Genomic DNA, 18,026 nt, shown 5'->3' with positions numbered 1-18,026 from the left:
TTCAAGTAGCCAAAATGTTCGTGCAAATTTTATATAACTTTTAGTTTTTAAATTACACAAATTTAGCTATGCATTTCTAAAATTTAGAAACGATCTCTTATTATCAAGTCTTTAAAATCTATAACAAAACTATCAGCGATAACATATTTAATGAATCAGATGACACATATTTAATTTTCATCGGAATCGATTACGTAGTAAATAAAAAAAAATATAAATAGACAAGGATAAATAAACAAAGAATTTCCTAAACTATTTGCAGTTTTCTGTGAAATATTTAACTTCTGTTTAGTCATCTATAAAACTTAATTATTTTTTATTTAAATTTTTTGGTTCTATTAATTAAGAGAATTATAGAATTTATTATTTTGAACATATGTCTATTTTGAAATACAAAAAATATGGGTCATTCCTGTTTATTATATTTCTTTAAAAATTAAAAAGTAAGTGATTAGTTAATTCTGTTGATCATAAACTGTACAAAGAAATGTGTGAAATTATAATATCATTGTAATTTAGCACATCTACGAGTTATTACGTTTTACGATATTTTTCATAATTTTTAATTCTAACTACATATTTATCCACTATAATTTTGAAGTAACTCAACGATACATGTCTAAATTAATGTAGGTCTAGAGGATATTGCTTGTCGGTATTTGAAAAAGAAATTTCATAAGTTTGCACTAACTAGTTCCTAAAAGTCATCACTAACTTTCAATTGACTTCAGATTGTTAAATGAATTTTTTCAAGAAGATATTAACTAAGCCGGAGAAGTGGAAGTATAGGAATTCTTATAAATTAAAAAAAAAAATATTTCTCGCTAAAATCGGGATTTGCTTGTTAAAAGCAAGCAATGCACCGAGATAATACCAACCAAGTATTTTAGATTTTTTGTTAAATCTGGTTTTTCGTTAAATCAGGGTTTGTTATTAGCGAGTTTGGCTGTCAACATTTATCCACACTTTTTATCCGTAAATATATTTATGTGAAATGATGTGTATTTTACATGTAACATTACTATTTAAATATCTGTTCCACTCTGTAGTTGTTCAAACATTGAAAATTAAAAGTGTTTTAAGTGTACAATTTTCTCTCTTTTTATGGCTCTCATTTTCATTTGACTCACTAAAAATATTTTCAAGGCCTAAGAATAAGATAAAGGGGGCAACTGCTAGGGATTCAGACGTAAGCCTCTATTATTAATAAAAGAAAAACATGTCTCCATTTCTAGTTATAAAAATATTGAAAATAATAATGTTTCATTGTGATTAAAATACCAAGCTTTCATTTTACTCAAATTTGCTTTTTAGGAAATAGACAATAATTATTGAATTAGGAAAGTAACTGTTATTTTTTTTAATATTATTTTAAATGTTTCATTTTTAAAATAATGTTTTAGTAATATTCATAATTAAATTTAGTGAAGGCCCATAAGCAAATGTATTGCTATTGTACTTATATTAGTATATATTAAGTATCATTCACCATCATACCTATATTATAATATTTTAAGAATCTGTTATCGTAATACTCGGAGCACTTATTACCAATAATCAATTATGATAAATTATAAGTGATTAAGCATCATTGGTGTCAATAAATGTTAGGTTTATATTTGATGCTCTATCCCCCTAAAACAAATTAGTGCCTTGTTTTAATAATATGTACTTACTATAATATTTACCTTGTTTTAATACTATATTAATAATCTGGAGAATATTGCTTATTGTTTTCTGTCTGTCTCATAGCAACATGGATTTATATGAGGAAAGCTGAAATAATTTATATACTACACATGGATTTATACAACTTTTTTTCTAGTGCAAATGGTAATATATATTTAATTTTTTTATGTTGGTTCATCTAAATGTTTCAAATATTAGCGTAAAATAGAAATAACAAAATAAAATAGAATTTGTGTATATTCTTATAGAATTGTAATTATTTGTGTTTATTCTTTTAATTAATATACAAGAATTAATAAAGTGAATTTAATCTTTAAATTACAAAAAGCTAATTTACTTAGAAAAGTATTTTTTTTTATCTCCAAAGTTATTTTCGTTGTAATTATAAATTGCTTATGAATTATGTGATGTAAAAATTATTTTTACTTGATTGTTTGAAGTTAATGAGACCAAATCTACTTTAAATTATCAAAGTATTCTAATTATGGTGATGGCATCATTTTATAATTTATTTTCAACAGCAAACTTTGGAAATCTAGGGTTTTTCAATAATAGTAATATATAATATTTAAATGTTAATTTTATTAATTTATTTGAATAATATCTTTTTTTTTCAAATAGACATAAAGATATTTCATACAGATATTTTATATAGATATTTTATTTAAAAATTCATAGGCATTTTTTCCCCAGATAGTAGTACTTCTTTGCTTCTTTTAATGAACCGAACAGTAACAAATTCTGAATCTCGAGCTGATTTCATTAATTTCAAAAGTTCATATTCTTTTATAAACTTTGTATAATAAGACTTCCTTATTTCATTCTCACTATGATATTATATTTTTGTGCCATAGTAGAAGCCATATTGATGGAACTAAACTGGAATAGTAATAGTGAAAAATAAATGGATAAAACGATAAAAATTGCAACTGATAAAATAGATCCTGCGAAATTGAATTTTAAAAAAGTTGTTTATTTTAAAATTCGATTTCTCAGGAACTATTCAACCGATCTCTCTCAAATTATCCAATATATATATATAAATGTCATCAAAATAAGGTATTTAAAAAATATATCAATTAAGTTTGGTATAATTTTTAGATTAACTTTTAAATACGAAAAAAAAAGCTAAAATATTGTTTTGCTTTTTCTTCTTCTAAATTATAAAGTTGATCCTTAGATTTATGTATTTCATTAACTTTTACCTAGGTCAAACATCTATTCATAGTAAGAAAGATAGTGCAGATTTCCCATTCTCATTAGATGATGTATGGATTCTTGGCAAGAAATATAATTCATTGCACGGTAAATTGTTACAATATAATTAAATATCTAATAAAATAAAAAATTTCCTAGATGTTTATTTATTATGCCATTTTACTCTTGGTGTGCTTTTTTCTAGAACATTCATACAATATCATTAAACCAAAGTTTTAAGTACTAGTTTGTTTGTTTTTTTCCCTGAATTCACCAATAAGAGTTGTTTTCATGTTACCATGACACTGTGTTGTTTTGTGAATATTATTTTTATAATGCTTAGTGAATATTTGTAACCATAGTGAATATTATTTTAATAATACTTTGTTTTTCTGATTCTTTAACTTGAATTTATTTTATAATTCACTTTTTTCATAAATTAGTTTTTTTCCATAATGTTATGCATTTTATTATTAGATTTGGAAGATTTAAGAAGTACAATAAGAAGCAAATTATGGTTTTCTTATCGAAGTGGATTTCCTGCGATAGGTATAACTTTTATTTTATAATTTTTCATGAAATTTAAATTATTAATCATTATTAATAGATTTCAAATCAACGAAGAATTGAAAAAGCAAGTTAATCAGCTAAGTTAACAAATAATAACAATGTAATTGTTCTCAAAATGTTATAATTTCTTAATAAACATTGCAATAAACAGTTTTCTTATGTTTATCATATTGATTAGTTCAATGAAATTAAGTTTAATTGTTTTTTTTTTAAATTTATATTTTAATTACGATAAAGAATGAAAATGTGAAAGTCGTCTTGACTTTTATCTATGTTATAACATTTCAACTGAATGTTTTTTTTTTTTTTTTGTATGAAAATGCAATTGTACCAAATATTGCTTATGATCTACAATTGTAATTTATCTAAACTTATTTTTTTTCCTCATTAATTTTGACTTTTATTTTTCATAAAATGTCATCTTAGGAATCAAAGATTTTATACATAAAAAACTTTTTTATAAACTGAAAGTATGTGAATAAAAAATTTTTTTATAATAAATAATTGCATGTGCATAATGCTCAAAACTGTCAGGTGTACAATTTTTTTTTAATAATAATTAGCAAAGTTTTAAGTGAAACCAGAAGTTTTTGATATAAAAACATTGATGAAGATATTGTAAAATTAAATAGATAAGAAATATGCAAACAAGTCATAAATACCTAAGTTTTCCATGTAATTAAAAGGTTTTTTTTACCTAGCACTGAATGTTTTCAATTCAATGTTAAAAATCAATCTCATCTCAGATCTAGAAACTACGTATCTGAAAAGCTAAAACTAAAGTTTCAATAGATATTGTTTTACTGATTAAGAAATACAAGACAGTTTAATACCATTAACCATAGAAACTTTCTTTTTTTTAAATTTTGTTCTTTACTAGATAAAACTAGGAAGAAAAGTTTTTTTTTTATGTAAAAAGATTTTTTTTAAACAAATAAAGAAAAATATAAACATTTATAAAATTACAAATAAATTCCAATTTTTAATAGAATTATCATTTTTGTTTTTTTAGCAACTAGGGACAGATGTTCTAGCATCAACAACTGCTTGTTTTAATCATAAATACTTTTCAAAAGTTTTATATTTATTAAACCATGAACTGTTTAGTTTTGCAAATATCTACATGTAAAAGTCCATTTTGATTATCTAATTGCTTTTATCTTATAGGTGGAACTGGACCAAAAACCGATAAGTACTGGGGTTGCATGCTACGTTGTGGCCAAATGGTTATGGCTGAGGCATTGATTTGTCGTCATCTTGGAAGAGGTGCATTTTTATTGAATTCAAATAAAATCTGTTACAATTTAAAAAATGATAGTTTGTTAAAATTTTCTTCAAAGTTATTACTCTGCAAAAAATTTATTATCTTGTAAAAAAGATATTGAATTGATAAATAAATATTTTTGAAGTTCAAAAAATATCTTGGAAAGTAAAATAACTTTTTTTTTTTGCTGCATCAACTATGTATTTTTTGTTGCATATAAAATATGTTTAAAATTTAATGAGTGGTTGAATTTCTGTAATAAAATTGAAATATTGTTAAATTACAGATGGCTGTTATATTAATATAGTGGCATTAATATATTATTATTACAGGATGGCAGTGGACACCAGGGGTGATTGATCCAGTGTATAAAGAGATTTTAAAAATGTTTCAAGATAAAAAAGATTGTCCTTATTCCATTCACCAAATTGGTAAATATATATGTATATGTGTGTATCTATATCTGTCTTACCTTCATTAATCTAATTGTTATTGTATTTGATAATGTATTTTTGCGGAAATTGAATAATTCACAATGAATAAAGTAAAAAATATGCTGAAATATTTTTTTAATTTTTTTTTCCAACAATCATATATTTTCCAATTAAAAAGTATGTATTCATTGACCTGTTTTATAGATTGTTCTAAAAATGTATCATATGATTATTTTGTCTATTCTTTTACATTTCTTTAATGGCAACAGTTATCGAGCATTTTTTTTTTTTACCCCTTAACAAGTCGGATTTAAGATTAGATTAGACAGTCTGGTAGTTTTTCACAATATTCGAACGAAAAATTTTGGTTTAATTTTTTGTTAATTAATTAATTTGTATTTTCTACTAACATTTCAGTGAATATATTTCTAAAATATTTATTCTTTCTTAGAATCTAAAAAAAATTTTAATTTGATATTTCTCTCTACTTTTATTTTAAGTTTTTGAAATTTTTAAGTAATGTTAATAGTTAAGTTGATATTTTAGTTAGTTTAAAATTTTATTGTCATTACTTATTTATTATCATTACATATTTATTATCATTTAATCATTAAATGTTTATTTCATTGAATACTCTTCTGAATAAACATAATCATTAATATCTTTTTCTCCGTAATCATGCTATTCAAACAGAAATCAAGTTTTATCAATAAATATTATTTCTTTAACTGCTAACTCATTTACATATTTTTTCCGAACTGTTAAATAATTGCTCCAATCTTTTAATTTTATAAAATAGCTGTTTCTAACTTCTCATGGCCTGCTCAGTTTAAATTTCTAAAGTTAAGAGAGAATTATATCCTGGGCAATAATTAACAGTTATTGCAGCTAGCTAAATCATGTATCCCTTGCTCATTGTAATTTAAAGGAATAAAATGCTCTTTTGATCTTTGTTCTTTCAGCTACACCCTCCCTGGGTTTATTTCAAAATGAATAATTTTCAATCATTAAATCAAAAAATAATCGACAATTATTATTACATAATAATACAAATCTATTACAAATATTTGTCAAAATTATAAAAGCATAATACCCAATAAGAAAAGTCCCTTATTTAAGCTCTTGTTTACATTTTCTTGATTATTATTCTGTTTGTCGTTTGAAGTAAAATGAGCACCGTGGTGGTCAGAAAATGTTTTTAGATTACAAAAAAGTGAACTATTTAATATTTGTTCTTGATTCTAAATTTTGTAATAAATTTCCTTACAAGACTTCAATAAAATAAAAGTGAAAAAACCAGTTGTAATGTCTATGCAACTTTATGTATTTCATTAATAATAATTTGATATCAAACACTGATTAATGCAAAAATAATAAAGGATTTTACATTTGTGTAGTTATTTCACTTTACTTTTTGAATACTAATTTTCAACATCAAATCAGGTGTTCATTGTTGCCCCATTAAATAAGGATAGTGCTTTATTAAAATAAAATAAAAAGTGTGACAAAATGGCATCATAATTTGTATACTGATTAGAGATACACTCATCCATAAGTTATGGAACAAGAACATTTTTGGAGAACTCAGGAAGTACTGAACCAAATTGAGTGAAATTTCATATGGAAATATATCAAGGTATAAAAAAAACTAAAACAATAACAAAAAGCCATAAACTTAAAACCATAAATTACTGTGCATCACTGCATGACAGTCAAAAAATTATGTAATCATATGGCACTTGGGAAGGGTTTAATATGGTGTTTGACCCTCTGATGGCATTGCCAGTCTCATTAAAAACTCTGAAGATGGTTGAATAGTTGACTAATGTTTTGGAGCAATAAACCCCTCTTTTTTATTAAGTTAATTCTTAATTTTGTGAAGTTTCTAGAAGAAAATTTCCTTAAGCATGATCTATAAAATTCAGGTCTGGTTAACTACACCATCCTTTGGTATTTTTAGCTTCAACGTATTCCTCAGTTAACCCACCTGTTTTCATCCATAAAATTTAACTAGAAACTGACAGCACTTCTCAATAATCTTATATATGTCCCTAAAAATCTGTTGATGCTTGTTTTATTATCCTCTTTATAGAAACCGCTCAGGGGCAAGAACTACCTTAATGAAAGAATGAGTATTTCTATCAAAAATATTTGTCATTCTTATAAACAGCATGAGATCTGTATTGCCATCAGGAAGGGAGGTTATGTCCCATAATAAGTCTTTCACAAATTCTGATTTGTAGCATTATTTTTGTGATATTTTGCCCATAAACTGAGGACTTTGCAATTGTGCCATTACCTTTTTTATACCACTTTTTGTCATACTTTGATGCACTTTAATGTTCAGTCCACGAAAAAAGGACCACTCTGAATAAACTTTGATCTAATGATCAGATCTTCATGTTCTAGGACTCAATCTTAATGGTTTACGGGAATGACCTCAACTGTACTAATTAATTAATGCAGACAATATTTTCAGTTACAAAATGAAACACAAAATCATACTTTCTCTGAATAAACATGCCTTTTTTTCTATGCATTTGGATTTCTGACCCCCAAAATATAAGGGTTAATTGCAACCTGGGAAATATGGTCCTCATAGTTTGGTCAGGAGAACAATCAAAAATCTGGAACTCTAAATGTTAATTTTATTTTTTTCATATTTCACCATTTTAGCGAATTGAAAAATATTTGCACAAATTTATAAAATTTGTTCGTCCAAACATAATTTTGTGCAAAAAATAAATGTTAGTAAATATGTATTATTTTTTATAATTTTATTTAATAATAGTCGAAAAAATTTTTAATTGAAAGGCTCTTGAGAAATCAAATTTTAAAAAAGTTGTATATTTAAAATTCGGTTTTTCAGGAACTATTCAATCGATTTTGCTCAAATTTCGTATTTTGCCATGTAAAATATGTAGTTTAAAATTATGTAAAAAATTTTATACATTACAATTCAAATTTTTTTTTACTATTATTAAATGAAATAATAAAAAATAATTAATATTTACTGAAAATTATTATTAGATTAATAAATTTTATAACTATATGCAAAGTTTTTTCAATTTGTTTAAAAAGTCCTCGAGATATGGTGAATATGCAAAATCTAAAATTGAGATTTTAGGGGCTTAAACTTTGGAGTAATGTCCTGACCAAACTATTGGGACCATATTTCTCAGATTTCGACTACCCCCTATATCTTAGTGATCAGAAATTCTAATCTGTCGAAAAAATGGTATGTTTATTCAGAGAAAGTACCTTTTGTGTACGATTTCATAACTTAAGACATCTTCTGCTCTAATTAATTAGCATATTTGAGGTCCTACCTCCCAAAGCATGAACATTGAGTCCTAGAATATGAAAATTTTATCATTAGACCAAAAGCAATTCAGGGTGGCCCATATTTCTTTTTTTTTTTTTTTTTTTGGCAGACTGTAACTTTTGCTAGATTTTTTTTTCCTAATTTCTTAAGCTGTCCTCAAAAAAGTGACTGTACCTTAATTTTTGGACTTAAGTGATAACTACTACTAACAAAAATTTAAAAGACATATACATTCGTACAAAAAGGAAAAAATGCATCTTATTTAAAGAGACAGTTAATAACTTATATTAAAAAAAATTAAAGCAATATCTTCAAATGCTAGTTAAAAATTATTTATTTTGAAAAGGATTACTTTATCCAGGACTACAACATCTGTGATACATAATTCTTTGGTTTTCTTAAAATGAAAGATTTTGAAAATCTCCAGTAAAGCTTTTTTAGTGTATTCTGTGCAATCAATAAACTTCATAGTTCTTAAATTATATCGTTGAAATTCCTTAAACTTAATGTCTCATTTTAGCCCAAATGGGAGTTTCTGAAAAAAAGACCATCGGGGAATGGTTTGGACCAAACACTATCGCTCAAGTATTAAGGTAATAATCAAATTTTATTTCCATATCCATTCCTTTTAAAGCAGTTAATCCTATTTTTCGTATGTATGTAGTTGCTTTTATCAATATATTTTTTCATTGGCTTTTTTTTAAAGAATATTTATTAAAATTATTTTGTTCAAATACCCCTGCTGTTATAGCTATCATATTGATTTTCTATCGTATCTATAATTTGTTTCTGAGCATAATATATTTCATCATACCTTATACTACAAATTATAGAAAATGTAGCAAATTTTAATTAAAAAAATTTTTCTGTTTCATTCTGTCATTTGTTTATAGCTAAAAAAAGCTATTTCTACCAATTCTTTTTGAAACAAAATCTTTTAATCAACTTAATTCAAACTGTTCATCACACTTTAAGATATTTTTAACATTATTTTTTTTTCCAGGAAGTTGTCCATGTATGATGAATGGAGTAGTATTGCTGTCCATGTAGCTTTTGATAATTCTGTGATTCAGTCAGATATAAGTATGTATAATTTTTAAAATGATAATGGTCTTATTCTCTAAATTTTTTATGCCAAAACACTGTATGATCCCTTCATTGTGTTTAACTTAGATCACTTGTTTCCATAGTTTTGAAAAAGAATATTTTGATTTGCTCTTAGTATTCATGTAGCCTTTAGCCTTAGTTAACTAAACAAAACTTATATCAGTGTTACTCTGAAGCTAATTATTTGACTCAGGCAAGAGCGCCGGCAGAATAATATAAAAGGGGGTGCAACCCTCGAAACAAACTACCCCCCTCCAAAAAATAATAAATAATTAAAATATTCTGTTATTACATATACTTTCATCTGTTAATTTTTTTCATCATACATTTCTTCATTGTTAACAAGATATTTAAAAAAAGTACAAATTTCTCGTACTTGTAAATTTTGCCACTAGAAACTGTATTGATGGCGCTGGCATAGCAACTGACTTTGAAACACAAATAACTACAAACAGTAGTTTTGTATACTAACGTGTTTGTGCATGCTTAACATTGGTATTTATTGTGTTGATGAAGTTTTACAGTTGGAGAAGTCAGTTTCTGTTATACACCTTTGTTAAACTAAATAATTAATGGAAAATATAATATTATTTATATTTTATTAAAAGAAATTTAAAAATATAGCTTAGATATCTGCCAAGTTTGTGCATGCTCAGTGTGCATAAGAAAATAATCAAAGATGACTCAGAATTCATTGAAAAAGTTATAAAAAGATTTGGACAGCAAACAAGACGATTACAATTCTTGTTTAATTAGACAATTTTTTAATTGTTATGTATCAATAATTACTTAATTATTTGTTTTTGAATAAAAATATTTTTAATAAAAAATTTTATAACAAAATTGTTTTTCTGTATCTCTTTAATTGTTTTTAAAAAAAAGCCAGGAAGTGCAAGTGCACCATCTTGCACCCCGCTGCTGGCGCCCTTGGACTCAGGCTATATAAATGAAAACATGCCTATTTTTATATTTCTTTTACAATAAAATTAGTGTAACTTAAGGAAAACATTCTAAAATTTCTGTTAAAATATAAAGAGCACAATTTAATATTTGCTAACTTAGATGTTTAAGTGTTGTGGTGACTGCTCAATTTTGCAAAGCTGGCATAAATCAGGAATGCATTTTAAGAATACTATTTAGGGTTAATTTATAGTATAAACAAGAGTTTATTATTCAATATTACGTAAGCAACTCGTTAAGTTCAGTCTTATGCTTCTGCAAGTCAAAAGGGCAGAAAAATGTAAATTGTATGATCTTTGTTGAGCATCTCTTAGTAAAATATACTAAAATAATAGTACAAATGTGAAAATTTGATTATCTACTATAAAATTATACTTACTAACTGCCAGGCCATGCTTAATAAGGAATAACCTTATTATTTCTATTACTTTACTTCATTGTTTGGGAGAAATGGGGGTGAATTTCATTTCATTTATAAGGTATGATATTAATTAGCAATTTAAATAATATCGAATTTTTACTGTAGTTTTATGTAATAATGTCACATTTCAAGGCGACCAGGGAACAGGGAAAACAAGGAAAGGCCAGTGAATTTTATCAATCTGGCAAAATCAGATAAATGTCTGGGAATTTAGCTGAAATTTTTCAAATATCAAGGAAAATAAATAAATTTTTGCGTGAAAGTCTAATTTTTTTCCCTCCAAAATAGTTAATCTCCTAAAAAAAAAGTAATACATTTTTTTAATTTTCAACCTTAATGGCATAAGTGTTTTGTAATATAAGAATAAGGTATCTCTTAATTAATGATAAAAATTATGCCATGGGTTACAAAAATCAGGCAAATTTAATAAAATTAGTCTGGAAAAATCCAGGAATTTTTTTTTTCTGAGTGTCCATCTTCGTCCTTTACTTACAATATCTCATATCCAACTTGATTAAACATGACTGACCATTATCTATCAGTATAAAATGCATTTAGGTATCTTTCCATATTCTAAAATTTTCTCTTTGTATTGATTCAGAGGCTGGCACACTTATTTGTAAATCAGAAGGTTTGTATGTAATGAATTCTGCTCTGGGGGTAAAGCTAAATTTCACGGTGTGCTGACAACGGCTTATAACCAACAGAAGCTAACTAAGAGGACACCAGTAACCAGAATTTTATATCCTGGCTCAACTGAAAATGGATAAAATCTCTGTTGTAATACTCAAAGACCTCAATATTTAAAGTCCTGAAAATTATTTGCACATGAAGGGTATTTTATTTCAATTTTAAAATTCCATGCAGTGATATGTACGGAATAAAAATTTGAGTTGCACACTCTATGATTGAAAGTGGAAAGGTGAAGGAACTGGAGCTGAAGACTTCAAACCCATTGTTCACTTAGAATTATGGATTCATAATGAACTGGCGCATCACAATTTCATTTGAGAATTTGCCAAACCTTAATTTTTCAATTTAGTTTTGATAAGTTAGTTTTTCTCTGTCCGCAGTTTTTTGTAAACAAGCGTATTAAAAATATTTCTGTCTTGAATTTTTAAAGGAAAAAATTATTTTGTTTTAGGAACACTTTGTAGATATCACCCAGAACCATTAGCATCAAGTCCATTCACAATGCCTCGCCAAACCGTTTGGTATACTGATTGTGAGTCTCATAGATGTCAGCGATGGCAAGCAATGTCATCTGTTCTTAACAGAGAACCATCATCTTCATGGCGGCCAATGCTTCTTTTCATTCCATTGCGATTAGGAGTATCAAATTTTAATCCGGTGTACACAAAAAGTATCAAAGTAAGCTATTGATATTATATATTTGTCCCACATAAAATTTATGTTTTAAAGTTGTGAAACATTTTCAATAATTGTTAAGTAAAATATTATTTTAGAATCAACAAATTAATAGACGTTTCATTTTCAGAATTCTTTCAAAATTAAGCAAAGTCTTGGAATTCTTGGGGGTAAACCCAGACATGCCACATGGTTTATTGGTTATACAAGTTAGTAATATATTATTTTCGCCTCTATAAGTGTTATGTCTAATAATTTCTAAATTTATAATTTATCTTTATATTTTTAGGTGATGAATTAATTTGTCTAGATCCTCATGTTACACAACCAACTGTAAATTTTGATGGCCATAAATTTGATGATAGTTCCTATCATGTGCCAATTGGTGGCAGCAAACGAATGTCTATAAATGACATGGACCCATCCATTTCCTTGGTATGGTGAAACTTTTATTTTATTATTCATATATGCTCTTATTTGTATCTCAGTATTTTTAGTATTAAAATAAATCAGATTTTAAAAAAAAGTGAGGAGCTTAGTTCAAGAACAATTTTGTTCCAGATTCACAAATTATTGATAAGAACAAAATAAAATTAAAAAACTCAATAAATCTATGTAGTTTTCATAAACTGTTTATCTGTGTATATTGAATGTATGTCAGCATTATTTTTTATTATTATTATGTACCATTATTTTTTATTATTATTTATTTATTTATTCTGTGAACTTTTCTTATATATTTACGCTTTTTAAATTTTTTTTTCGAAACCAAATGCTTTGCTAATTTATTTTAAACTTATAAATACTTTTCTTATGCATCTGATGTTTCTATCTTATTCTGTTGGAGATAATGTTTATTAAATTTCTGTTCTCTTAATCTTTTATGTTCTTAGAAAAAGTTTTTTATATCAAGAGCTTTTCTGGTGTTCTTGTCATAGTTATTTCTAGAAATTGAAAGTAACATGAAATTTGTTTTGGAAAGTTATTGATGTTTGTTACTTTGAATTGTTTTTGTTACATTTCATTTTTAAGAATTTTATCAATGAAATTTAGTGTAGTATTTTCTCTTTTAGTGTTTTTATTTCCATTCTGAAGATGATTTTGATGACTGGTGTGAACAAGTTCAACAAGTAATGAAACAAACATTTCCTTTTAATTAGCTTTTGTGTGCATTTAACTTCTTTTAAGGCTATTATTGCTTTTTGGTCTTGTTTTAAAAACATATAAAAAAATTTAAATATAAATTATGGCTAAATAATCTTAAAAAATTAATAAGCTGGAAATGTCACATCATGTGGGACTGTAACTTTAATATTGCACTGTAAAAAGTAATATCATTTATGCGTAACACTAATTAAAATAATTATATATTGACCATCAACTAATACATTATCATTTAAAATGTATGTTTACTTGCTAATTTCATTAAAGTAAAATAAGTTCTTCCTTTTAATTGCTGTGAAATTACAATTAAATTGGATGACGTTTTTCATTTAATTTGTCATTAGCTTTATAAGCCAGACATAAAAACACCATACAAAGATCCCTAGTTAAAAAGATAATTTATTACAGTTTCATTTATAAAGTTTCAACTGGTTATATTAACAAGTTATGTAAAGATATTTGTAACGAATTGCATGTATTATATGTCTAGAATAAACTGTTTCATATTTTTCTCTGAACTTTCATTTAGTTTTTTAGTCATTTTTGACAAATTGGAACTCATTTAATGACATTTCATAAAAAAAATTTAATTCACTTTATTTAAACTTTATGTGTTTTTTTTTCTGTTTCAGCTACTTGTTATTCCAGGCGAACAGCATTTATTTGAAATAATTCCTGAGCGTCCTAAACATTGGCCACCTCTGGATCTCCGACCAGATTTAAATTGCAGTAATTGCAGCTTAGGTATATAAAATTAGTTTTTTATATTTATTTATGTTTTGTGAGCAATTTAGGAATTACTTTGCATGTTAAGCATCTCTCATATTAAATTCATACATTAAAGTGTATTTAATCAATGAATTATGTCTAATTATAAATGGTACATTATTTAAAACTATTTTATTTCTAAACCTTATTGTGCATAGTTATTCATATTTGTCTCAATTTCTATTTCCTAATATCTATTTCTCCTTGTCTGGAAAAGTATATTATTCTCTAATTTTTATTTTAGTGAAGAATCAGTAATACATGCATTCATTTTTATGAAACAATAAGTGTCATTTGTTTTCTCAATGTAGTGTAGAATTAATAGCTAAATTTAGTTTCGATAATTTAGATTTAACTTTTCTGCAACAAGAAATGTGTTTAATTTGTAATTTGGATGTTGTATTCTGTTAAATTAATTTTTCCTCTCTCACTTTATTTTAGCGATTAAGTCCCATTTAAAATTTTTGTGTAGTTGTAGAATCAAATTTATTTCTACATTAAAAAGTATTAAGATAGAAAAATAAGTATTAAAGATTATCTAGATTTTTATTTTTAATTGTGATTGTAAGATTGTAGAGATTGTAACTTAAGATTGTAACTCAAGATTGTAACTTAACTACAATTAATTTAAAATTATATTTATATATCACATTGCTCCTGTATTCAGTCATTTAAGATTTTAATTTGATCACTATTTTTGTATAGTTTATAATTTGTGAATCTTTTTTTAAATACATGTTAAAGCTTTAATTTTTTGTGGCTGAACTTCTAATTGAAAATTGTCACTTAGTTGTTACTGTGGGCAGTCTTTGCCTATACCACTGCTTGGGCTGGGGTTTAATTCCCTGTTCTAAAGGCTATGTGTTTCACTAATTTTACTTTCGCCGATTGTGTCTTTGTGGTTTGAAGTCCACTCTAATGTAATGTCCGAGTTGATTTTAGAAATAGAAGAGTCAACTACTTGTTAGAAGACTGGATAATTACTATTCCTATCTGCCCTCCTATTTAAATTGTGGTAGTGTGAGCATGCACCAGTAATGTCATTCAAACACCATTAAAGTTAAATCCCAGGCAATCATTCTAATGCAACATAAACAACAAAAACAGAATGTAATTGTAATATAAAATGTTGAAAAATTAAGAAAGCCTAATAAAGTTAATTTTGCTTTGTTTTCATACTTTATCCTATAAACAATGAAAAAACATTTAAATTACATTGTTTCGATTGTGGATATCAATCAAACTTGTACATGTCATTCAGATCAATTTTCTTTTAAGTTAATGAATTATAAATTACTTCTACTTGAAAAAATTACTACTTAAAATATATATATATATATAGCAAAGACAAGTAAATCTTGTGTTATTTAAACAAGTTAATATTTCCATATTTTGATTGGTTTTTTGGTTTATATAGAATTTTTTAGATTTTATTCTCAAAAATTAGGAAAGCTAATGTTCAAAAATTAAGTAAGCCCAATAAAGTTAATTTTGCTTTGTTTTCATATTTTATCCTATAAACAATGAAAAAACATTTAAGTAACATTGTTTTGATTGTGGATATCAATCGAACTTGTACATGACATTCAGATCAATTTTCTTTTAAGTTAATGAATTATAAATGACTTCTACTTAGTAAAAATTACTACTTAATATATATATATATATATATATATATATATATATATATATATATATATATATATATATATATATATATATATATATATTAATATATATATATATATATATATATATATATATATATATATATATATATATATATATATATATATATATATATATATATATATTTATAGTAAAGACAAGTAAATCTTGTGTTATTTAAACAAGTTAATATTTCCATATTTTAATTGGTTTTTTGGTTTATATAGAATTTTTTAGATTTTATAATTAAATGATTTATTAACTTATTTCAGATTACTTTTTTGTTGAAGATGAAGATGCTAGCAACATATCGGATGAAGAATTTGAAAGTATTGGTTCCTTGATGTGCCTGACAAATTTAGAAAATTAATATTCAAGCAAATCTTTTGTATTATTATTCTTATAATTATTTTTGTCTTTTTTTTTTCTCTTGTACTTCAAGCATCGAATTTGGATTCTCATAGCTTTTTGTGATAAGATTTTTGTGCAGTGCAAAGCATTCGAAAAGGCTTTTCCTCTATTTTTTTAATCGAATAAAAGAATATATAATTGATATGCTTTAATTTATTCCTGGCAATCGTTTGTGCTGTTTCTGTTATGATCAGTTATGGTGTTATGTTTCAACATCTATATTGTTCTTGTAAATATATATTCATGTAACTTTTATAATTAAATTTTATTTATATGACTAAAATTAATTTGTGTGTGAATTCTTTCTGACAATTGAGTATTATTAGTTTGATTACATGCCGTTCCAGTTTGTCTCTCAAGAAATCTTTTTTAACATTGTTTACTTCATTTTACATGCTGCTCATAAAGATACATAATACATATGATCTACTTTGTCTAATTTTTAATTTAAAATCAGGATTAGTTAAAATATTGTTAAATTAACACATTGACTGACATGCATATTTTTAAGAAAATCCCCGTCAGCCATACATGTTGCATAGAACCTCTAGCATTGTGTTGCAAATGCACTACTAACGGATTGACATAAATAAAAGTTAAATAAATTTTAAATAAATGTTCTATATTACATAAAACAACATAATATTTTAGCTTTATATCATATTAACATCCCAGTTACCAGTGACTGGTGCGGCCGAAGCGAAATATTCAGTCTCAGTCACAGATGACTGACAAAGGCACTCAAAGTCTTAAGAATGAAAAATTATTTCATCTACTTATTAAAATTAATGCGACATCAACTGAAGCTGAAAAACAATTTTTCTCAACTTCCAAATTCTCATTTTTGCAATAAATAATAAATGCTCATTTAAATTCATAATAAACTAATGCATAGGAAATAGTGTAACGATCATACAAAAATAGAAATAGATCCTGCAAAATAGAAAACATTTATTTTGTATGGCATCTAACAGTAATTCCAAAATAATTACAAATTTTGAAGTTGAATTTAATTTATTAAATTCCTCATAAACGCATCTAGTCTAAAATATAATGAGGAGGTTAAAATATACTAACATTACCATTGGGAATAAGCATCATAATTTAAGTTGTTTAGTTAACTTTTCTCAAAGTTTCCAAAATAGTTGACAAATATTTTTTATGATTATGTATATTACAACTTTAGGAGAACCTCTCTATTTCTATACATCAATCTCCTGAAGTATTGCAAGTATTATTGCATCGACGATAAGTCACTGGAGGAGGATGTGGTGTGAATTATTTTGTCTTTTTCTTGGCACAGGTTGGCGTGAAAATATTTGATTTGCAACGAAATCGACTCTGATAACGTATATTTATATTAAAAATCTTTACCTAGAATCTCCACACGTTTTCAAAATTAAAACATTTTTTTTAATCAAATCTTGATTTTTGGAATATTGTTTGGACGTTTGTAAATAAATACATCAACTTCTTCAACAGTAACTTTACATCATTAAGCCTTTTACCATGAATTATTTTATATCTTTAATAGAATTCGTTGATAAAAAAAATCTTCTATAAAAAAAATAGTAATTTCTTCAATCGCCAGTAATTTTTCTGATATCTCTCTTTTTACTGTAGCTGCAGGCAGTTCTATACTTTTAATTTCGAGAAGTTCTCCTTAAGGCCAAACAGTGC

General features: G+C 25.5%; 1 protein-coding gene across 1 annotated transcript; it reads left to right on the top strand.

Moving 5' to 3' along the window:
* The first annotated feature begins 179 nt into the window (after nt 1-179).
* LOC107442820 (cysteine protease ATG4B) lies at nt 180-16,629 on the top strand. The gene is made up of 14 exons (XM_043042325.3): nt 180-443; nt 1,753-1,833; nt 2,899-2,994; nt 3,364-3,435; nt 4,624-4,722; nt 5,053-5,151; nt 9,000-9,072; nt 9,483-9,562; nt 12,112-12,338; nt 12,466-12,544; nt 12,625-12,770; nt 13,409-13,465; nt 14,132-14,243; nt 16,208-16,629. The coding sequence occupies exons 2-14, from the start codon at nt 1,767-1,769 to the stop codon at nt 16,303-16,305; spliced, it is 1,305 nt and encodes a 434-aa protein (XP_042898259.1). The 5' UTR covers nt 180-443; nt 1,753-1,766; the 3' UTR covers nt 16,306-16,629.
* The last annotated feature ends 1,397 nt before the right edge of the window (nt 16,630-18,026 follow it).

The sequence above is a fragment of the Parasteatoda tepidariorum genome, chromosome 2, assembly GCF_982258835.1.
Source record: "Parasteatoda tepidariorum strain Cologne lab strain chromosome 2, Ptep-v5.0, whole genome shotgun sequence".
NCBI classification, from domain to species: Eukaryota; Metazoa; Arthropoda; class Arachnida; order Araneae; family Theridiidae; genus Parasteatoda; species Parasteatoda tepidariorum.
Note: the sequence above shows the minus strand (reverse complement) of the source record. Positions and strands in the feature narration are given on the sequence as shown.